The 24,845-nt window shown below is 40.6% G+C and overlaps 1 protein-coding gene across 1 annotated transcript in view; it reads left to right on the top strand.

Annotated features, from left to right (window-relative positions):
* Positions 1-24,845, top strand: part of dgkh (diacylglycerol kinase, eta) — a 395,761-nt gene that overhangs the window by 191,394 nt on the left and 179,522 nt on the right. The window contains exon 4 of the mRNA XM_052013887.1: positions 2,071-2,151. Within this exon, the coding sequence (XP_051869847.1) occupies positions 2,071-2,151 (81 nt within the window). The remainder of the gene's footprint in view (positions 1-2,070; positions 2,152-24,845) is intronic.

Genomic DNA, 24,845 nt, shown 5'->3' on the forward strand with positions numbered 1-24,845 from the left:
ATGGCCTGGATGGTGGGGATCTTTGATGATAAATGTTGCCTTCTCGAGGCAATGCCTCATGTAGATACTGCCGATGGTGGGGAGGGATGTGCCCGTGATGTATTGGGCTGAGTCCACTCCTCTGTAGCTTCTTGTGTTCCTGCGCATTCAAATTGCCATATCAGATTATGATGCAATGAGTCAGGATACTTTCAACAGTACATCTGTGGAATTTTGTTTGAGTGTTCAGTGACATGCTGAACCTTCTTAACCTTGTAAAAAAAGTAAAGGCACTGCCACGCCTTCCTTGTGATTGCATCTGTGTGCTGAGCCAAGGACAAGTAATCTGATAAATTAGCGCTGTTAAAGCTAGGAAGTTAAAGCTGTTGACTCTCTCCACTGCCAGTCCCTCAATGTGGACTGGTGCATGTTCATCCTAGTTATATTGGTTTAAAAAAAAATTGACAAGATTGGAAGTTGAATTTTTTTAAACAGCTGGCTACTCTATAAAAGTAAAAATTAAAACATTTAAGAAAAGGAGCATAATTTTGTAGGGAGCTCTGTTGTGTAAGTCTTGTGCATCACTTGGTTTTAATTAAAAAATTGTTTTAGTCAGTATTTAATTATTGAGTATTCTAGACTTCCTTGAATAGTCTGTTTATTCCCAAACCACTCAGTGTTATCAACATGTAATCAAAAGCACGTTGCAAAATTTAGTCCCTAGTTTCTAATTAAAGCAACAAAATAGTTGAGATCTCATCATTTTATGCTTGCACTTTGGGACCTCAGTATGACTTTGTGCCCAGATTGATCAGATAGAATGCCAGCATTCCCTGTAGCCTGACTAAAGTAAGCAATCTCATCGGAGATCTGACTGTGTTTGTTTCTATGGTAGAAAATTACCAGTAATTTAGCACTAAATTGGAAATCCTGTTCAGAAAGGCTTCAAGGAAAACCATGTGGAAAATTGAATTGTCTTATTTTTTTCTTTAAATACTTCTGTTTACTTATTTTAAAAAAAGTGGGAATGGGGTAGAAAGGCTGAAAGACTTGGTAACCAACTGTGAATGACAGGTAATGTGCACAAGGTCGGTGAGGTACAGGTACAATGAAAAACATGCTTGCAGCAGCATCACAAGCATATAGGTACAGACAACATACAGACTATAAATTATACATAAAACGATATCATTTAGAGACACTGTGCAAAAGCAAAACCTTCGTGCAAAAAAACAGACACAATCATGGTTCATGGTAGTAGAAGAGGTGGTCCGTAGTGTTACATTGCTGAGGTAGGGTTAGGGTTGTGCAGGTCGGTTCAAGGCCTGATGGGTGTAGGAAGGTAGCTGTTCCTGAATCTGGTGGTGTGGGACTTCAGGCTTCTGTACCTCCTGCCCAATGGTAGCTGCAAGAAGAGGGCATGACCCCGATGGTGGAGATCCTTGATGATAGATGCTGCATTCATGAGGCAGTGCCTCCTGTAGATGCCGTCAATGATGGGGAGGGCTGATCCCGTGATGGACTGGGCTTTGTCCACTACTCTTTGCAGCCTTTTGTGTTCCTGTGTGTTGGAATTGCCATATCAGGCTGTGATGCCTGTCAGTCAACAGTACGTCTGTAGAAGTCATTTAGAGTACTTGGTGACATGCCAAATCTCCTTAAACTGCTAAGAAAGTAGAGGCGCTGACATGCTTTCTTCATGATTGCATCAATGTGCTGGGTCCAGGACAGGTCAACGAAAATGTTATCGCCCAGGAATTTGAAGCTGCTTACTCTCTCCACCTCTTATCCACCAGTGAGAACTGTACATGGTCTCCTGACTGCCAAGATATTCCTTAACCTCTTGCTTAACATCCCTGCTTGGGGTCCTGCACTTGTCCCCACTAACCTTTGAGCTTGAGTGAATAGGATGTAAGTGCCCACTCGAAACAGGGAAGAACAGAAATTCTGCACGTGACAGTAGACTTCTGAACAGATGTTCTCAAACGTGGTGATCGGCTGCTTCCGTTGAATATCATTGACCAAAGGAAGTGCAGAGTGAACTGTCACTTTCATTTACACTGTTCTTTTTTTTTTCCTTTCCCTTCACAGTCCCTTATATTTGATGAAGTGGACCTGTCTGATGCAAGTGTTGCTGAATCAAGCACAAAAAACGTCAACAACAGCTTCACGGTATGATTTCACTTTTATCTTTACTCTTTGCATGAGATGGTGTGATTTGTCTAACCAATAACTGCGGGGATATGCTGGTATGATCTTTAAATTATCATACCGTTATCCAGAGGCCTGGACTACTGATTTGGAGATGCGATTTTGAATCCCAGTCCAGCAGATGGAAAACTTAATTTCAAATAATTAAATAAATTTGGAATGAAATTGCTTGAATTAGCATGGGTAACCCTGATGTCTCCTATCTTCACACTGCCCTCCCACCACCTTGCTCCATCTGTTTTTTTTCACTTTCTCCTTTCTTTCTTTGTCTGCCTCCGTCTATCATTCACCTGCCACTGCCTTCCAACTGCACCTCCGCTCACCTTCCCTACCTGATACTACCTTTGTGTAATCTTACACTCATCCTCAGTCCACCTAAGAATCCTTTCTTGCCACTCCCTTTCTCCTCTTTATACTGGCCATCTTCCCTTTCCACTCTCAGTCCTGCTGCAGGTTTCGACCCGAAACAGCAACATTTCCTTTCCTCCCACAGATGCTGCTCAACCCATTGAATTCTTCCAGCAGATTGTTTGTTGACCCTGACACTATTGGATTTTTGTTAAGAAAAACCATCTTGCTTGCTAATATTATTCAGGAAAAGAAATATACCTTTCTTATCTTGTCTGTCTCACCAGCATAGTTGACTCTGTCTTAAGAAATGGCTTTGTAAGACAGTTGATTCAGGGGATAATTAAATATGCACAATAAATGCTACAGAGCACTTGTATAATTGTATACCTTATCATTGCCAGAGTAGGAACTTGGCAAATTGTGCGTAAAGTGACAAACTGTTGTCGCTGGAGCTTCAAAACTAAATGAGGAAGTGCTGGAATACTCAGCAGGACAGGCAACATCTGTGGAGAGGGGAAGGGTGAATGGTCATCTTGCTGGGCCACTGTCTCTGCTTAACTCTCCATGGATGCTGCCTGACCTGCTAAATGTCTTCAGCATTTTGTGCTTTTCATTGGCATGTTGTTTCTTCGGGATGACTGGGTACCTTTCAATATTAGCCATCTTTTGTTGCCTTCCTGCCTCCAGTTTATTTATCAATGTGATTCTGTTAATAGCATTCTTAACTCTCAATCATTGTTGAGTGAAGTGTCACTTCAGCACTAAATCTAAGCTGATAAAGCAGTGCGGATTTGAGGGAGTGTTGTCAGAAGTGCTGTTCTTTGGATGAGCCGCTAAGACGAGGCTTTTCTGTTTGTACAAATGCACATAAAAGGCATCTTAGAACAATTTGAAGTGATCAGGGAATTTTCAAGGTATTACTGTTACCTGAACTAAAATACACAACTAGAACATAAGATATTTAAGTCATTCACCTGTTTTACTATTATTATTGTATTAGCTATATGGAGATGTTGGACGAACATGGATTGTTTTCTCTGGAGTGTTGGAGACTGAGAGGTTTATAAAATTATGAAAGACATAGGGTAGATAGTCAGTCTTTTCCAAGGGTAGAAATGTCAAATACTAGAGGACATAGTTTTAAGGTGAGAGGGGGAAAGTTTAAAGGAGATGTGCAGTGTAAGTTCTTTACACTGAGAATGGCAAGTGCCTGGAACAAGCTGCCAGGGGTGATGGTGGAAGCAGACATGATGGTGGCGTTTAAGAGGCATTTAGACAGGCACATCAACATGCAGGGAATGAAGGGATATGGACAGGTTTAATTCAATTTGTCATCTTGGTCACCGTAGACCTTGTGGACTGAAGGGCCTGTTCCTCTGCTGTACTGTTCTATGTTCTATATTTCATTAGGTTTAAAGTCATGAGTTATCCCTTTCTATGATGGTTCACTAAAAACTTGTTTCATTTCATAAATCCCTTAACTGTAACTGTAAACATCTGACCAAATCATGTTGGGAGCATCACATCTCACAATACATGTGATTAGGCAGATTTTTTGTCTAACCTGACATCAAAACAGCAAGCTCTGCACAGATCTGGCAGCATCTGTGAAGAGACAAACAGTGACCTCTCATTACAGCCCATACTCAGAGTGAGTCCTCTATGCATTGCTAAGCCTCACCAAAATAGTTCTGATTGACATCTGTGACTTCCTGTGACCTCCAGTACAGCCTCACATCTATGCCTGGATTGTTTTGCCTGTGGAGGTCAAGGCCACAGTCACACCCAGCTTCCTAGCCTCAGGATCATTATAGACAGCTCACACTAACGTCTCCTACATCCTACAGTTTGCTGCTCACTGTTGCCTTAGGAGGGTCACCCAAACTCCATAATAAAAAGAAGACATTGTCCACATTCCCTTCAGCTCATAGGAGAAGGCAGAGTGGGCAGAAGGATTTTCTAGCATTGCAGATTTGCCAAAAGGACAGGGATTTATAAACAGTGCTCACAGAGGATCACTTTTTATGGACATCTCCCTGGCAATCTCTTGCCATGAGCTTGGAAGATCTCCTTTGCCCCCTTACTAGAGAACATGAATCCTCAAGATACCAGTTCCATCAGGCTCTACAAAACCCCTTGACTGCCTGGGGATACATTCCTTCCTTCCTTCCTTCCTTCCTTCCTTCCTTCCTTTCTTCATTATAGCACATATTCTCGAAGCAGCAACATTCTCCAGTAGCTGGAAGAGTACTGCTTGTAAAGTGCGCATAATCCTTTAAGGGCTGGCTGCCAAGATCACAGCTACAAGGCTGAGTGTTGGCAGATCCAAGGTCTTGTGATGTCCATAGAACAGGTAACACTGAAGCTGTTACAGTACCTCTTTACCAGGGGAAACCCAATGACCCTGTCCTGGGGATCTCTCAATTTAAGACTGTGATCTTTATGGGACTGTTAAAAACAATGTTAGGATGACACATACTGCTGTCTTAATGCCATTAAAGAGTAGTAAATCTAGTTTCTAGATTTATATCTTTTAATCACCTAGATCTGCTGGTAGATTTGCACATGAATGACTGCATACATTTTTCCATTGAGTGTGGCCAAGTATCCAAAGAACCACCCAAGTAATTCAGTGCAAATGTAGATTGTGTTTGTGTACACGTTGTATGGTAACCTTCTGAGTTTGAGAGATGTACTTAAAGGTACTTTTTCCTGATCATTTACTTTAAAAGATATTTTCCTCTTCCTGTCTTCTTCAAAATGGGCAGACTCTTTGAAGCCATTGGAATGAGACTGCCTGATGGTCCAACAAACTGCCATGTAAATGTTAATTTACAAGAACTTTTGCATCTTGTTCACATCACATAACAGTTTAATGGACCAGATGTCGTTCTGTTATTCTTCACTGACTGAAAAGAAATAACCAATACTATAATTACTATACATCTTTCATGTGTCATTACATCTATTCATTTATCCATTTAATGTTTAATAAATCTGCAAAGCAGTTCTTGGGCCTAAGCCACTCTCTAGTAAAGTGTATACCTTTGTTAAGTTGAGGAAGACCACATGAAGGCATGTAATGTAAGCAGTGAGCTGAAGTACAGTGATGATAATTCCAAGTTTGCTTCTGGAATCATCTGGAGACAAGCCCATGATCCAGGTTGATAAGCCAATGCAGCACTGAGAGAGTGCTGCACTGCCAGGGATTGTTTGAATGAGTTGCTGGGGGGACATGGCCTGACCAAGTTAATGAAGCAGCAGTAATTGTTTAAAAGGAAGTTATGTTTCTCTAATCAAGACCGAAAATGCTGGAAAACATCCATCAGGTCAGAAAACATCTGTTCAGAGAAAGTCATTTTTCTTTCTTCCTATGTGTTCTGAACCTGCTGAGTTTTTTTTTACTGCATTTTCTGTATTTATTTCAGCTTTCCAGCAACTGCAGTAATTTCCTATCATTTGGATATGTTTCCCTATTTCACTGAGCATTCACATATGTGGCAGCTGAAATAAATTCCTAGAAATTTGGATAATGTAATTATTTTTCCTTAAAGCACATTTCCAAAGCAATTTTGAAAAAAAACTAGTAAAATATTTAATAAAGTTGCAATACTTGAGAATTAACTTTTTTAGGGACAATGATAAAATAGTGACCCAGTTTGACACTCTTACAATAATGATTTTTTGGTGCTGGGCTTGCAAGGAACAAGTCTGTTAGCTGCACAATCCTTTGGGGAGTGTTAATTCCTCCTGGACAGTGGACAAATACAGTTGGAATAGTAGCAGGGATATTCCTGATTCACCCAGAGGTCAGCAAGCTACAGAGGAAATCCTGACTTTCCTGTGCAAAAATAATTTCATGACAATGATCTTAATGTTGACATTTAGTAATTTCATCAACTTACTTTGATATTGCAATTTGAAATATTTTGATGACAAATTAAAATTGCATCATAAAATCTCACGTTTAAGCACAGGAGTAACAATATGAGAGAAAGAGAGAGGGATATTAGGTGAACCACACCTTTCAGGAGTTCTGTAATCTTGGAAGGGACACATCTAACAAGTTACAGAAAAGGTCTGAAGGACCAAAGCAAGGTAGTATAGCTCTAAGAAATTATGGACCTTAATGGATTTTAATCAGAAACACATCTCAGCCTGCAAGGATAAAAGACAAAGATGTGGTTTATTTAAGGAGAGAAGTTTGTGGAATTGAGCTGGAAGTGTGAAGAGAAGTTTGTGGGAAAGTCATTCTTCTTGCTGCTTGCTTTATTACTGAACAATTGTTGAGTAAATAAACATGTTTTGTCTTAACTATTTTCAAGCCGTGGTTCTAATTGACCACTGGGTATTGGACCTGCATTAACTTTTTACTCCTCTGAGATGACTTAATTCATGTTCCTTGTTCTATTATCTAGATAGGATTTAAACAATGATAAGTTTTCATTCAGTCTGTGTTTGTGTTCTGACTTTCAGCAACCCAGTGTTTACTGAGCTATGTTAGCGCCAGGCTGACAATAGTTTTTCTTTATAACGCCAAAAGAAAATCTAATGCTTTCGATCTCTGAAACATCTTCCAGCCCTTTAACCTGCTGAACATCAGGCCACCAGTGCCCAGATAATCATTTGGGAAATAGTGCCTTCTTCTCTGGAGAGTTTTCCTCTAAAACCTTCAAACTCCCAGCCCACCTCTACCTTCTCTCTCAGTGGCACAAGGAAGACTGCTTCAATCGATGCATTCTTCAGCCTTTTCTTGCCCCACAGAACATGTTCCTTTTCATCTTGACTTTCCCCCTTTTCCCATCATCATCTGTGCTACATCTGACACTGTTCTCCACTTTTTCCAGTTACCTGGCCCTGCCCATGTTATTTTCACCACTGATATCCTTGCCAGGATGGCCTGAGAACATCTTCCTTAAACAGAAACCCAACCACCCCACCTGCTCCACCACTCAGCTTTGCTTTACTGAACATTTTCACATTGAATAAAGTCTCTTGAACCAACTCATTTCCTCCAAATAAAAGGTAGAAGTGAGTGGAGTTATGCTGTGGAAACCCAAGTGGTTCCAAGTTATGCCTGCCTCCTATGTGGCCCATTCCTTGTTTCAGTCCCACTTTGGACCCTTTCCTCACCTATGTTTTACCTTGTTGATGACTGTCTGTGCTGCTTCCTCCTCTTGCATTGAATTTGAAAATGTTGTCATCTTTGAAGCCAATTTCCACCCTACACTGGCCTTAATGTGGTCTATTCCTAACCCTACCCTTCCTCAACTTCACTGCTTTGGGGATAACTAGTAATGTACGTATATCCAGTATATTCATCAACACTGACAACTATCTTGATTACACTTCCACCTGGCTTCCTCACTATTCCATTCTCCATTTTTTCCATGTCTCTTGCATCTATTCTGGCAATGCCTTTTTCCTTACTGGTGTTTTGATGCATCTTCCTAGTCTTTCACTCCATCATGGTCGGGAAGGCCCTCAATCATTTGCCACACTTCTGGTATTATTCCCTCTCCCACATAGAAACAAAATAAGGTTCCCATTGTCCATACCTTCCATCTTGCAATGGATCATCTTGCTTAATTTCTAATATCTCCAATGTTTACACCATTCAATATCCCTAAAATTTTTCACCCCTCACTGTCAGTCTTCTGAAGGGACCTTTCCCACTGAAGTGCTTTGATTTATTCTGTCGTTTCCACCAATACCTAAACCCTTTCGAAGGCAAATGTGGGAAGATGCCACTTCTTTTGGTTCCCCCTTTCCATCATGAGGTATCTAAACATTCTGTCCAGGTGAAATGGTGATTAACCTGTACCTCTTCCAGTTTAATGTACTGGATTCACCACTCACAATGTGGATTTCTCTGCAATCCAAATGCAGACTCTGACTGCTTTGCACAATACCTCAGATTAGCCCGCAAGAGTGACCCAGATTTTCCAAATTGCCATAATTTTAATTCTCCCTCTCACCCCTGCTCTGATCTCTCTGTCCTCAGTCTCCTATATTCTTTCAAGGAAGCTCAACCGAAGCTTGAGGAACAATACTTCATGTTTCATTTCGCCACAATTTAGCCTTTTAGCTACATCACAGAATTCTTTGGATAATCTGCTTTACCACATTTGCATTCCAGATTTCCAGTCTTAAGGCTTTCTTTCTTTTGATAGTTTCAGATGAACATTCTACTTCTCCTGGTTGACTTTTGTTACTTATTAATCCCTTTCATGCCCCTTTTTAATCACTCTTACCTTCTCCCTTATTGTAGACTTTCCCTTTTGTTCTCTTCTCCTATAGCCCCCACTTTTCACAGTTCAGGTGAAAGGTTATTGACCTGAAACATTAATTCTCTTTTTTCACTCCACTGATGCTGCCTGTCCTGCTGTGTGTTTCCACCACTTTTTATATCTGTAATCCTCCAAGATATCTGGTCATCTCCAGTTTCAGTCTTGTGAATAGTTTCACAGTTTAACCTAGCCATATCTCTGCCACCGTGGCCCAAAGCTCTAGAATTCTCTCCTTTAGCTCCTGTGCCTTTTTCCTCCTCTTCCATGTTGATAATCAGACTCTCTCCCTGTCCAGTGATCTCTTGGTGTCGCTCATTGTAGGAATTTTTTTGATAACAGTGTAGTGCCGTTGTGTCAAGTGTTTTACTACACTAAAGATGCCCTATAAATGCTTGTAACTGATTACAGGCTAAAGAATATCGTCTTGTTTGATAAATGCTCTATCTGTACCTCCTTGTTTAATGTGCACTGATCTGAAATTGAAATATAACTCAGATTTCCAACTCTACCTATCACAATATTTATTATATGGATGGAAGCATTTGGCACCAGTGCTTAAGTTGCACTTTGCTGTTGATATTAACAATCCAGCCTGCAGAAGCAAGATTTATATTACACCATCATCAGCACACTCCTCTAGCTCTCTCCATGTATACAAGCATGAAGCTTAAAATATATTAAAAAAAAATGCACCTTACAGGATTTTATATGACTTTTCAAAAGTCGCTCTTGTCAGAAACTGGTGTTGTTTCCTTATCACAGGACATTTAAATCATTGCATTTTGGAAAGTGTAGCCTGGAAATTGAGTTGATCATTTTAAACAAAAAGGTCAGTCACATGCCAGAGGGTAGAACTATCAGCTCCGAATCAGAAGGTTGTGGGTTCAAACACACTCTTAATACTTAAGCACAAAATTTGGGCCAACACTCTTCTAAGATATTGAGGGATTGTGATGTTGTTGGAGAGGAGTAGCTGTGTTTCAGATGAATCATTAAACTGAGGCCCTACCAGCCCCTTCCATTGGTTGGCAATATTTTGAAGAAAAAATGTGGAGTCCAACTTGAGGTAATGAGCAATATTTTCTATTCAACAAAGAACACAAATGGATTGAGCCATTTTTACTTAGCTGTTGGAGCTTACAATGTAAAAATTCATTACTGTGCTTCCAACATTAGAATTGAGATTGTACCCAAGCACTTCTTCGGCTACAAGGAACTTTGGAATTTAATAATAGGTGCTACATAAATGCAACTTCTTTATTTCATTTCCAGTTGTGACCAATGGAAAATTTCATGGTCTAGAAAGGATTTGAACACAGGGATAAGAATGTTTTATGGATCCGAGTGCCAATGAGCAAACAGGGCTTGGTGAAGGGTAGTTTACAAGCCAAAAAGTTTTAGATGAGCTGAAGTCCATAGGAGTCTCTCCCAATGCTGGCAAGGAAGTATTTGTTCAGTTTGGAACAGATATTGACATGAATGAAGGTGAATCACAGTCAGAGTTATACAGCACTGAAACAGGCCATTTGGCCCAACTCATCCATGCCAACCAAGTTGCCTACCTGAACTGGTCCTATTTGCCTATCCCTCCAAACCCTTCCTATCCATGTACCAATGAGCTTAAATAGAGGTGGAGCAACACCCGAAATGCTGGAGGAACTCAGCAGGTCAGGCAGCATCTGTGGAGGGAAATGGACAGTCAATGACCCGAAACATCAACTGTCCATTTCCCTCCACAGATGCTGCCTGACCCGCTGAATTCCTCCAGCATCTTGTGTGTTGCTCCAGATTCTAGCATCTGCAGTCCCTTGTGTCTCCGTTAAGCAGACGTGGATCTTTGGCAAAATTTCTGGATTAGCTGTAGGTACTCTTTAGTGCTGTGGAAGTAGGAACTACAGTGCCAGCTCAGTGTTAAATAGGGATGTCAAGCATTCAGATTGCCTAAGGTTATCTACGAAGGTGATGAGAGTTTAGTGTTTGTGAAGTGTTTATGAAAACAATACAACCACAGCAAAAAGTAGCTCAACATCTTCCATCAACATACGAAGACATGAATTACTACCAGGAATAGGCCACTTAGCTCCTCAAACCTATTCTGCCATTTGGTAAGACTGTAGCTGATCTGACTATAGCCTCAACTCCACATTCCTGTCTCTCCACAGCAATCTTTCACCCCCTTGGTAATCAAGTCTCTATCTACCTCTGCCTTAAAATACTCAAAGACTCTGTTTCCACTGTCCTTTGAGGAAGAAAATTTGAAAGATTCACGATCCACTGAGAGGAAAAAATATTCACCTCATCTCTGCTTTATATGAGCGATCACTTATTTTTAAATTGTCACCACTAGCTTTACGTTCTCCCACAATCATCTTCACATCTACCCTGTAAAGCCCCCTCAGGATCAGAATCAGATTTATTATCACTGACTTGTATGTTGTGAAATTTGTTGTTTTGCAGCAGTGGTACAGTGTAAAGACATTTAAATTACTATAAATTACAAAATAAATAAATAATGCGAAAGGAATAACAAAGTAGTGTCCATGGACCATTCAGAAATCTGATGGCGGAGGAGAAGAAGCTGTTCCTAAATCGTTGATTGTGGGCCTTCAGGCTCCTGTACCTCCTCCCTGATGGTAGTAACGAGAAGAGGGCATGTCCTGGATGGTGAGGGTCCTTTATGATGGATGCCGCCTTCTTGCAGCACCGTCTCTTGAAGATGTCATCGATGGTGGGGAGAGTTGTGCCCATGATTGAGCAGGCTGAGTCTACAACCCTCTGCAGCCTCTTGCGATCCTATGCATTGGGGCCTCCACTAGGCTATGATGCAACCAGACAGGATGCTGTCTATAGAAATTTGCAAGAATCTTCGGTAACATACCAAATCTCCTCAAACACCTCATGAAGTACAGCTGTTGGCATGCCTTCTTCATAATTGCATCAATGTGTTGGGCCCAGATCTCAACATCTCCCAGAAACTTGAAGATGTTCACCTTTTCCATCGTATATCAATCAAGTTACCTCTCATTCTTTTAAACTCAAGTGGATAGAAGTCTAACCTCTCTGACCTTTCTTCATGAAATGACCTTCTTATTCTGGGTACTAATCTACTGAATATTTTCTGGACTATTTCTATTGTATTAACATCCTTCCTTATTTAAGGAGACCAATGTTAGATACAGTACTCCATATGTCATTTCACCAATGCCTTCTATAACTGAAGCATAAACTCCCTTCTTTTGATTTTAAGGTGAGGGGGGAAAAGTTTAAAAGGGACCTGAGGGGAAACTTTTTCACACAGAGCGTGGTGGCCACATGAAATGGGCTGCCAGAGGAAGCTGTAGAGGCAGGTACAATTACAATGTTTAAAAGATATTTAAGTAGGTAGATGGAAAGAAAAAGTTCAAAGTATTATGGGCCAAATGTAGGCAAATGGGATTAGCTTGGATAGACATGTTGATTGGCATGGATGAGTAGGGCCGAAGGGCCTGTTTCTGTACTGTATAACTCTGTGATTCTTTTCCCCAAGCAATGAACAATAAACAATAACATTATGTTAGCTTTCTTAATTATTTGCTGCATCAGCAAACCAACCTTTTATGAACCCGATCCTTTTGCATCTCAGAGTTCTGTAATCCCTCACCTTATGTTTCTTCTTCATTTTTCCAGCCAAAATGGACAATTTCACATTTTCCCATTGTATACTCCATTTGTGAGATCTTTGCCCACTCACTTATCCTATTGATATCCCTTTGTAGCCTCCTTATACACTCTCCTACCAATACCTGTGCCATTGGCAAATTTAGCCCTGGTGGATCTGCTCTCCCCTCCTCTCCCACACCCGCCTATCACTAACTCTTACCTGCATCTACCTATCACCAACTTGTGCCCACCCTGCCTCCCCTCTTTTGTCCACCTGTCACTGCTCTGCTTTTCCCTCCTATGTATTGGCCTTCCCTTTTCCTATCTTCAGTCCTGAAGAAGGGTCCTGACCCGAAACGTTGACCGCCTGCTTTTCTCCATGGCTGCTGCCTGGCCTGCTGGGTTCCTCCAGCATCATTGTGTTTTTCATCTAGATTCCAGCATCTGCAGTTCTTTGATTCTCTTGCAGATATACATATTGGCAAGGAGAGGTGCTAATTTGTACAATTTTGTTTGCTTATAACCTGGACAAGAAGTTGCTACAGTCTATCTCTCTTGGTATTGGTATTGGTTTATTATAGTCACCTGTACCGAGGTACAGTGAAAAGCTTGTCTTACAAACTGATCGTACAGGTCAATTCATTGCATAGTGCAGTTACATTGAGTTAGTAGAAAGTGCATTGATGTAGTACAGGTAAAAACAATACAGTTAAAGTGTCACAGCTACAGAGAAAGTGCAGTGCAATAAGGTGCAAGGTCACAACAAGGTAGATCGTGAGGTCATAGTCCATCTCATTGTATAAGGGAACCGTTCAATAGCCTTAACACAATGGGGTAGAAGCTGTCCTTAAGTCTGGTGGTAGGTGCCCTCAGGCTCCTGTATCTCCTACCCGATGGAAGAGGAGAGAAGAGAGAATGTCCCGGGTGGGTGGGGTCTTTGATTATGCTGGCTGCTACACCAAGACAACGAGAGGTAAAGACAGAATCCAAGGAGGGGAGACTGGTGTCCGTGATGCACTGGGCTGCGTCCACAACTCTCTGCAGCTTCTTGCGGTCTTGGGCAGAGCAGTTGCCGTACCAATCCGTGATACATCCAGATAGGATGCTTTCTATGGTGCATTGGTAAAAGTTGGTGAGAGTCAAAGGGGACAAACCAAATTTCTTTAGCCTCCTGAGGAAGTAGAGGCGCTGGTGAGCTTTCTTGGCCGTGGCAGCTACATGATTTGACCAGGACAGGCTGTTGGTGATGTTCTCTCCCAGGAACTTGAAGCTGTCAACCCTCTCGACCTCAGCACCATTGATGTAGACAGGTGCATGTACACCGCCCCTTTTCCTGAAGTCAATGACCAGCTCTTTAGTTTTGTTGACATTGAGGGAAAGGTTGTTGTCATGACACCATTCCACTAAGCTCTCTATCTCCTGCCTGTACTCCGACTCATCGCTGTTTGAGATACAGCCTACAACGGTGGTATCATTTGCAAACTTGTAGATGGAGTTAGAGCAGAATCTGGCCACGTAGTCGTGAGTGTATAGGGAGTAGAGTAGAGGGCTGAGGATGCAGCCTTGTGGGGCACCAGTGTTGAGAATAATTATGAAAGCAGATGTAAAAATTTGTATAATTTTGGCCTTCACTGCAGTTTTGTATCTTTAATTAAGAGTGAACCATCAGGGTAATTGTAAGGTCATTGTTTAAACAGAAAAAAATGTTTGTTAAAAGAGAAGTCTGTAACATTTTGCATAAACTTTTAATTTTTTATCTATAGTTTTTTGGAAAGATGTCCATTGTCTGATTTTTGACTTTGTCCGTCCAATAGTGAAGCCCCAACTTTGTGAAATTACTTGTAAATCTGAAAAACATTCAGCTTATCCATAGCCAATGGACTAGGTATCTGACAGGGAGGGTAGGTGGTGGTGGGAGAGTTGAATTCTGTTCAAAATATTAATGAGAAAGCTATTGAACAGCATATGCAATGCTGTTCTCATCACAATTTCTGAATTGTAGGGTCAGTCATAAGGTAATCTTTTCAATTTCCATTGCAGAGATTTTGGGATATAACCTAAGCTAATAATTCAGTGCAGTCCTGAGTCGCCTTGAGAAGGCAGTGGTAGGTCTTGTTCGTGAACCAGAACAATCCTTACTATGATGGTTCTCAGTAGACAATCCTGGGATAATTATCCAGCCACAATGAAGGAAAGGCAATATATGTTTCTGCTCACAATGGTGTTTGGCTTGTATTGGGACCTTGAGCTGATAACAGTTTTACTGCCTCATTAAACTTGCCTTTCTCATTGGAGGTCACAAGGAGGGAGGTGCTGATGAAGTAATTTTGGTGTGCTGCTACAATACATCCTCTGGCCTATATATAACCAATGGAAAAATGTGTGAATACTGAGTTGAGTGCCCAGATATATTTTCCCTGGATGGCATAAGACTTCCTGAAAGCTGCTGACTGTTTGTTGTGCTCTTGACATGAGCCTTGGCAAGGCTTTGAGAGATTTGGAGGTGAACCATGTGCCTCAGAAAACTTGACTACTTCCTGCCTTGGCTGGTTGATCTAATTGGAAAGTTAATTCTCCCTGGTTTTTCAAGAACTGATGCACTTAATATTTCTTTCCACTTGTTTTACTTAAAGGGTACCTGTTTTATTTGTGAACAGAGAGCTCTGGCTGTTGAATAGTTCTACAACCAGCTGCAGGGATACGGTAGATGCCATAGGTTTCCTTGGATTTTAAGTAAGATACCTGCCAGCTATTACTGCTGGAACTGATCTGGAAACAAAGCTGTCAATCACAGTGCTGAAAAACTGGCTTGTGTTCATGAGTCTCCTTTGCTGAATTTTGAATTAGACGGCAATCAGTTGCAGGCCGTCCCCAGGTTACGAACGCCAACTTATGGACACCACACATACGAATGAGCTCCATATATTATTAAATACAAAAGTCTGACATACATACATACATATAAGTTTCCTTTCTTGTCAGTCTTGTGTGCTTTGGATGCCATTCATTACAATACTGTGGAGGTATGGTTACTGTATTGAGTGATTTTTGTGTATTTTCTGACTTGTGGACAAAATCAACTTAAGGACATCTGTAAAAATGGAACCCATTTGTTACCCAGAGACAGCTTGTACATCACTAATTATCAAGGGGATTAGTTATTAAAAATATTGAAAGGTTTTAATGGGATAAACATGGAGATATTTTCATTTGTGGTGGAGTCCAAAGAACTGCTAACAGTTAATGACCAGAAAATCTGTTTTGGTGAAGTTGTTTGAGAAATTCAGAGCAGCTTTCCTGAACTTGTGGCCCATTTGCACCTGCCAGATTCATGATGCTTTAATGGGCTTCCAGATCTGTTTGATCCCAACAATCAGCCTCATCACCACTGTGGCTGTTGAAGTCTCTCAGTCAATAAGCCAGTTCCACAAAACTTCCAGTAACTGAGCTAAGAGATTTGAATCACCTGATTAGACCAACAGCAAAGGATAAGTACTAATCAAGATAGGACAGCTGGCAATCTCTGACTAGATACTTGGGCTCTGGCCTTATGCAAAATTAGTCCAAGCTGGGACTATTGTTGGGAAATGCCTAGCAAAGTGTGGACTTGAAGGACACCTCCATCCATGAACACACAGAATTTTGTTGTGGGTGGATAAGTCTTCATATTTAACTGTTCCTGAAGAATTTTCAATTGGCTAGATTGGGTAGAAAAAAAGGCAACATTACTGGTCTTTGTTAAGGTGGTTTTGAGTTTGTGCAAAGTAATTGAAGTATTTAGGGAGCAATTGATTCTGAAATATACAAGTCTTCATTGGCCAGATTCGGCAGGGGCAGTCATTTTGGATGTTAAAATATGGACTGTTTTCCCTTAGTTTAAGAGGCAACAATTCCTCAGCAGAGTCCCCACTTCTGAATCTACTGCAATGAGTGCTTTAAAGTGTTCATGTGGTGGCCATAGAGGGAAGGGTAGCATAGGATTCTCCCAGTATTCACACAGGAAGAAAGCAAGAGGGAGGATATATGTCACCATCGCTGCACTTGGGGAAGGTCAGAAGGAACCTTAAGTTAGGAACATGGCATGCTGAAGTAACTGTGCTATGAAAAAAAACACAGAAAAGATACCAAAAAAGCCTCAGAAATGTCTGGAGAGGGAGAACAAGAGTTAATATTTCAGGTTGTTGCCCTCTTGCTGAGTTATCAACCTGAAACCATACCTCTGTTTCTCTCTCCCTAGATGCTCCCTGACCTGCTGAGTGTTTCCAGCATTTTCTGTTTATATTTCAGATTTCTAGCATTTCATTTTGTAGCTATGCTGGCTATATGGAAAACAGTTGTTCCACTTTCTGAATGTGCATACCTTTTCCCATTGAACATGCTGACACAGCTGCCCAATGCCATTACTCTGTACATTTCCCCAAGTGCATGAGGTTCAACAAAAGCTGCCGCGTATAAACTTGACACCCATCCAAGGCGTGTTGGGTAGAGGCTACATTTATACTGCATTTGTTTGATGTGTGAATCCCATGAGGCACTGAGTGTGTCAAGATTTTCCATTATAATTTGCAGCCTAGACACGTGTCCTTCTAAAGGAAGGCATGCATGAGATGCTTTGAGGCATCTGAGGACTTGGCATGCTAGTGCAGATTCCGGTGCCATGGAAACTTGGCTCATCCACATGGTTCTGCTGATTCTGTAACTGTGCCACATTACTTAAAGAGTGCTGACTTCTCTTGCATGTTTCTGGGTCCTGCTGGTACTGGATGCATGATTCGGCCTGACTGATGACTTCCTTGAGGCATTTAAAGCCACAGTCTTGTGAAGCACCTTTCCATTCACCAGGAGAGAGTTGGGCTCCTCGCTGGTCTTCTCCATTAGCACCTTAATCAGTCAGAGGAAGAAGGTTGTAAGTTCAAGGCCAAAATCCTCTGGAGTGAATATGGAGACACTTCCATTTGTGCTAGACTTTAGACATGAAATCTAGCTCATGGTTGAATGCATTAGTGACAGTGCTTTATACGATTACAGGTGATGTTTTCAAGATGAGGCATTGAGCAGAGGCATTTGGTCGTGTTTGGCATCTTGGATAAATGAATAACATCCCCTTGACCCTATTTTGCAGAATAACTGGGGTGATTTATTTTAACATTACTATTATCACCAAAACAGACTGTTTGATCATTATCACCATGTTGTAGGAGCTTGCAGTGCACAAATTTGCAATGCGTTCCCTATACTGCAGCGATAACTGCACTTCAAGAAGTAACTCACCTGCCATGTGTGGGTCCAGAGGAGGTGGGGGCAGGAGGGGGAGTGGTTGGGTGAGGGGATATGTCCTGAGGTTCTAAAGGGCTCTACATAAAATTTAAGAAAATTTTAAGAAGTATAGGCCATGTGACCTTTCAAGCCGACTGCCCTTTAATGTCATAGCTGATGTTCTACAGCAAGTCAGCTGTCTCATACTCCTTTATCCCTTTATTTACTTAATATTTAAAAACAATTATCTCATTCTTAAATAACTGTATTGTCTGAGCATCCACAGCTCTTTAAGATGGAGAATTTCATTGATTAACACATTTGGTTGAAGAGATTTCTCCTTGTAATTCTGGCCAACCCCTTACTCTTATCCCTGGTTCTAGGGAGAAACAGTCTCTCAGCATCTATAAATCCTCATCTGCTTCAATCAGAGCAAAAGGCTGTTCTACTCCATCTTGCAGATAACATTCTCATCCCAGGAATCAATCTCGTGAAGTTTTGAATGGACTTCCGGAAAGCGTTTGATGAAGTTCCTCATTTCTGTCTGTGAAACTTAAAATTGAAGCAAATTATTAACTTGATTTGGAGACTGGTTGAACAGCAGGAGACAGTGAATAGGTATAATGGCAAGCAATTCCGTGCACTATCTGACTGGTGAGGTCTTATTAAGATCTATGTTTGGCCGCAACAAATTTTATTAAAGACTTCTTAACAATAGTATAGAAACCCATGTGTCTCAGTTGGCAATGACACACTGATAGACAGAATCCTAAGAAATGTAGGTGTATATTCATAGTAAACCAAACTGTGACAAATTAATTTCAATATGGGAAAGTATGGATTCATTACTTTAGATATTACAATGATTTCTGAATGTTGAGAATGTATAAAGAATAGAACAGTTGGAATGTTATGTTACAACTTTACAAAATACTAGTTAGACTGCACTTGAAGCATCTTATATGAATCTGGTCGCCATACTATAGGACGGATGTGGTTGTGCCAGAGAGAGTGCAGAGGAGATTCACCAGGGTGTTGCCTGGATTGGAGGACTTCAGTTATAGGGAGAGATTGGATAGGCTGTGTTTATTTTCCCTAGAATGAAGGCTGAGGTGTGAACTGATAAAGGTACTGTATATAAAATTCCAAGAAGCATAGATAGGGTAGATGGTCAGAATCTTTTTCCCATGGTAGAAGTGTCAAGAACAAAAAGATATAGTTTTAAAGTGAGAGGAAGGAGTTTTAAAGGGGATTTGAGGGGTAAGTTTTTTGACACAGAGAGTGGTTGATATCTAGAATGCACTGCCAGAGGACGTGGTGGTGAAGTAAAATACAATCACTACATTTAAGAGACATTTAGACAGGCATCTAGATAGGCAAGGCACAGAAGGCTATGGTCCTAATGCAGGCAAATGAGATTAGGGTAGACAGGCAAAAAGGTTGGCATGGACATATTGGGCTGAAGGACCTGTTTCTGTGCTGTCCAATATGGCTTTATGAGAATAAAGATCCAGAGAGACTTGTGGATCCATGTACAGTGATCCTTAAAGTGTCATTGGCACATAGAAAAATAATAGCAAAGGCTAAAGAATGCCGAACTTTATATCAAGCAAACTAGAATGCAAGGAGTTGGTGTCATATTGTAGTTATACAAAGCCCCGGTTAGACCATGTCAGGAGTACACTGTGCAGTTCTGGACACCACACCAAGGGAAGAACACATGGCCTTGAAGAGTATTACAATAGATGGATCAAATTGATGACTTGATCCCAAAAGTTAAAATTTGAGGAGAGACAACACAGAGTTTGTATTTCCTGTAAGCTCAAAGGTTAAGGGCTGATGTGATCAACAGATGTTGAGGGGAACTGGTTGATTTCTGCTGGTTGGGGAGTCTAGTCTAAAAGTTACAACCAGACATTTCATGAATGGTTAGAAATTCTTCTATGTGCAGAGGTAGTAGGAGTTTGGAACTCTGAAATGACAATTGATTGGGGTTCATTTGCTACTTTTAAATCTGAGATTGATGGGTTTTTGTTAAAGTTGGGCAGGTAAATGGAGTTGTGTCACAGATTTGCCAAGAATATATTGAATGGCAGAACAAGCTTGAGTATTGCACACAATGCTCCAAAGCCTAATATAGTTGTAACAAAACTGACAGAGTTTTTGTGCTCCAACACCCTTGCACTAATTTATGATTATCTCTTTTAATTGCTATAACTTGCATGTCAACATGTGTCGTGTACAAAGACAGCCCCTCTGCATGCCAGTCTTTTGGCTTTATAACAAATTATACCATCTGAGAACTTGCTTATACTTTTTCTGTCTATATCTTACCATCTTCCTCACATTTTTGCAACTAGCTCTCTAGTATCAGCAAACTTTAATTACTCTCTGCCCACTTGTTGTTGTGACATAGGTTATAAATAGCTGAGGTCTGAGCACTGAACCTTACTACAGTTCACTAATTTCAAGCTGCCAACTCAAAAAAAACCACGTTAAAACCTAAACTCCATTTTCAATATGTTAACCAATCCTCTACCAGTGTAATAGCTGCAATCCCATGAGCCGTGTATGTTCACCTCCCGTTTCCCCTTCTCCACCCCTCTGCCAAACAGACTACCACCACACCTCCAATGCCTCTTTCACTTACAAGGTCACTGAATATGCTTTCAATTCCCAAATCTGTACTGATCTCTTCATGACATAATCCCTCTCGGACTTCTGACTCCATCCTGCCACAGCACCAGAACAGCCCCAAGTAAAACTCACAAGTGAGTGACCTATGTGACTGTAAATGTGATTGATTATTCCATCACATTCTTTGTAACCTCTTGAAAAGCAAAAAAAAAGGCTGATGCTGGAAATCTGAAATAAAAACAAAGAATGCTGGAGATACTCATCAGGTCAGGCAGCATCTCTGGAGAGGGAAACAAGAGTTAACGTTTCTGATTGAATTTCAATCTCATTTGGCCATTGGAGCCAGACCTGAACTTACATTGTTACCTCTGAAGTTTTCAAAGTTTTTATTGTTGGTGTATTCCTATTTCACACATACCTGCTGCTGCTAGAAGTCATCATCCAAGGATAAGGTGTCAGAGTTCTACATGGATGCTAATAAGGCTCAGCCTTCAAAAGCACTTCACTCAGTGCCTGTGTTTCAAATCCTGATTATCTGACATCAGCTCCTGGATGAGCCAGTTTCCTTCACTTGAGTTTTATTGCCTTTGGTTCCTTGCACAAGCTCTGTTCTCTCATCATTGAATCTATGCCCTTTACATTCAACTCTCTGGTCTGAACCAGATGCTACAACTTTTGCATCTCATTTAATCTTAAACTGAGATTCTGACCTATATTTTTCCATCATAGAGAATGACTTTCCACCTCAGTAACATTAGTGTTCCCACCTTGTCTTAGTCTATTTACTGTCAGTGTCCTTATTTATTGTGGATTCTCCACCTTTGGACTCACTTACCAAGCATCTCATCTAACACATCCACAAACTTGAGCTCATGCAAAACCCATGCTTGTATAATCATTCACATTCCCTGATCGCATATCGTGCTTCCTGACTGACATTGGCTCCCAGTCCCTCATTGTCTCAAATGGAAAACTCATCTTGTGTTCAAGTCCCTCTATGGTATTAAAACTTCTTAACTCTGTAACTTCCTCCAGCTCCACTACACAACGAAATACATTTCCCTGATTTCCCTGTCCCTTTAGAGGTCTGAGGCATAAGTTTTTCACACAGAGCATGGTGAATATCTGGAACAAACTGCCAGTGGAGGTGCTGGAGGCAGATATCATTACAATGTTTAAAAGGCATTTGGACAGGTACTTGTATCCCTCTATGCCTTTCCTATCCAAGCCTAATGCAGGGAAGTGGGATTGCATAGCTAGGCTTCACTGTCAACAAGGATGAGACAGGCCAAAAAGGTCCATTTCTCTGCTATTTCTATGATTCTATGGTTAGAGGTCTGCATTCTCCAATGGTAGGTACATGGTCACCACAAACCCTTCTCTCCACCTTTGGTGGCTAGCTGCCTCAGCCCCGGCTCTGAAACACTTTCCTTTAGCATCTTTGCCTCCCTCCACTCCTCACATTTGACCTTCAGGCTTTCTGAAAATCACCCTGTTATCAAGCTTTTGCGCACAACTTCATAATCTTTGGATCAGTGCCAGGTTCTTGTTTCATGGAAATTCCATTGAAGGTGTAGTTCCAGACTTCTCATCATTGCCTTACATTTATGTGTATGGAAAAGAGGCTGGTTTTCCTACCAGTTTATGCAAATATAGTTTTAATTATTGGAACCTGTCCAAGTAACGTTCTCATTCTGAATATATGTAAATGGGTTTATTTTTATATCATATGGATATATTTGATAGCATCATTGAGTTCAGTTAAATTTTCTTAACAAATAAATGTGTTAATGATTTGCTTCAAACTCAATTTCAGAATGTGTCAGGCAACATTTGTACTCCCTTCACAGTGTGTGACAAGTTACCAGATTGTGAACTCTGCAAGGAAATCAGGACACATTAGGATTGTGGATGCAACTTTACGGTTTCTTTTATGCATCAATGATTTTGCTATTGTTCTTTCATTTCTGTGCTGAGATTGCTTGTCTATGCCCTGTCTTAAAGGAGATGCAACATCCAGTGGTGATGATATTTCTGAATGATAATATTTAAAGCGTTCTTCCTTGCTCAGTGGTTGAGAACAACCAGCCCTTGAAGTTCCCTGTTATGTCACAGAGCCTCAGTTAATAAGACAGCAGATCACAGAATCAAACACAGAGGAGAGTGCTCTTGATTCACATTGTTCCCTGATTTTCCTGTTGAGTATGGATCTATACAGTGCAAAACGAGGCTGATTGTGCCACCTCTGACAGGGTTATCCTATCACTGCATCTCTCTTGTGTTCAAGATCCATTTTCCTTTAAAAGCTGCTGTTTCTGATCATGCATTCCAGGTGATGACAACTCTTGCGTTATGACCATTTGGGTAATGAAAATTTGCTATTATGGAATTCACAAATCACTACCAAAAAATTTGAGATATGGAATAAAAATTCACTCTCACGGAACTTATGCGAGAAAAAGTAATGAAATATACACAAAATGTGAAAGAAACACCAAATTTTGTCAATTTTTGTCAAGGGTTCATGTTATGGAACATCAAGGTTTGGACTGTTTTCTCGGAACACAACCCTTCTATAATGCAGGGGTGTATTGTATCATTCCTCTGGTTTGTTTATCAGTTACCTAAATCTCTGTCTTCTAAATAATGATCCCGCCTGCTGCCAGTGGAAACAATTACCTCTGTATCAAAAAGGCCTCATATTTTTGAATATCTCACAGTTTAATTAGTGTTAATTAACTGATCATTTATTCAATATTCCCTTTGTGGGAACTTAAACACAAATGGACTGCCACATTTCCCTTAACAATGGTTGACTGCGCATCAAATTGTAATCATTGAATATTGCAACTATGAGGATATCGTTCCATTTTAAAACTGCAAAATCTTTCTTCAAATAAACTGATTTCCCTTTGACATTTTTAATATCATCCTGGTGATTTGTGCTTATTTGGCAACCATTTCAGCACAGAGTGTGGTCCTGAAACATGCAGACTAGGAATGCCTTTGTTGCAATCAAGTATTAATGTATACAGTATCAGCAATGACAAATGATTAGCAGTCATCAAGGGAGTAAAGCATGGCCGATATTTTATTTTCTCTCCTCCTCTGTTGCCACGAGGAGCCCGTTTAATTAAAACAGATTGAACCTGGCTCTTCTTATTCTGTATTTTATGATTCAATATCATAAAACACAGTGCAGTTACCCATTCAGTCAGCTAGTACACAAGGAGAGAATCCTTGCAAACTGCCTTAGAAAATAACCATTGTGTTGTTTTTTCCTAAGTTGTGTCGCATGATATGGGGCACTGGGGTGGTATGGGAGTGTAGGAAACAGAAATAAATATGTTAAATCCAGCTCATTGCCATTCTTGCTGAGAGATGTAGAAATTACATAGCTTCAGTCAGTGGCACTGCCTTGCAGTCACTGACGTTGCATCCAGAGGCAGCAATGAAACCATGGAATAAAAACAAAATATTGGAAACACTCAGCATTTATGCAGGGAGAAACAGATCTAATGTTTCAGGTCGAAGAAACTGTCAGAACTGGAAAACAAGTTAATTTTAAGTTGTGGAGTGGATCGGGGATGGATGGATAGGGCAAAGGGAATATTTCTGATAGGGAGAGGCCGAGGTTGATGCGGGGATATGCAGCTGAGGAAGCCTTCTACCTGACAGAGTAATAGATGGAAGGGAATAGAAACTGTTGATGAACTAAATAAAGTATGTGTGAGGAGAATACAAATTTACAGAATACAAATGCCAGCATAGACCCATTGGGTTGAATGTCTTGTTTGTTGGATGTACGTTCTATGATTTCTTTAAAGCAACTTCCACAATTTCTGTCAAAGATTTTCAATCTTTTATAGTGGCATCGCCAGGTCATTGAACTGTACCCCACAGCCAGCCATTTACTAATGCAAGAATAGTTCAGATCCTCAAAAGCATGCTGTGTATTTACAGCTAATCTCCATTGTGCACTGCACTTTGTGAATTGCTTCTTGCTCCATCATTAAGATTTGGCTTTCAAGATAAGTGTATTATTTTGAAAGCATTTCCTCTTTCAACATTAACCAGAGAGAGAATAACAAATTTCTCTGTGCCAAAAGCTTCAAATTTCTGTGCTTGTTCATACTGGCCTGTTGGTTGTTTTAAATACCCCATTAACTTGTTAAGTATGATCATATAAATTATATTTTGCTACTATATTGGATTTTAGATTTATTAACTGTCTGAAACAATCAATGCAGCTCCGCAGTTGGCAACATTAGATATATTTCCAGCAAAAGAAGGCTTTAAGGGGCTTTTTGGTGGAATTGATCAGCTTTAGACAGGAATATTAAGCTGATTCATTTCTAAAAATACCCATGTGGTGATAAGGACAACTACATTTGCTAATGGGCAAGTGGACCTTTGCTTGTATGCAGCTGCAGTTGGAATGTTGTTCCCAGTCTCTCTCTTCATTTGTAAGATGTGGACATT

Source organism: Pristis pectinata, chromosome 4, assembly GCF_009764475.1.
Source record: "Pristis pectinata isolate sPriPec2 chromosome 4, sPriPec2.1.pri, whole genome shotgun sequence".
In the NCBI taxonomy this organism is placed as follows: Eukaryota; Metazoa; Chordata; class Chondrichthyes; order Rhinopristiformes; family Pristidae; genus Pristis; species Pristis pectinata.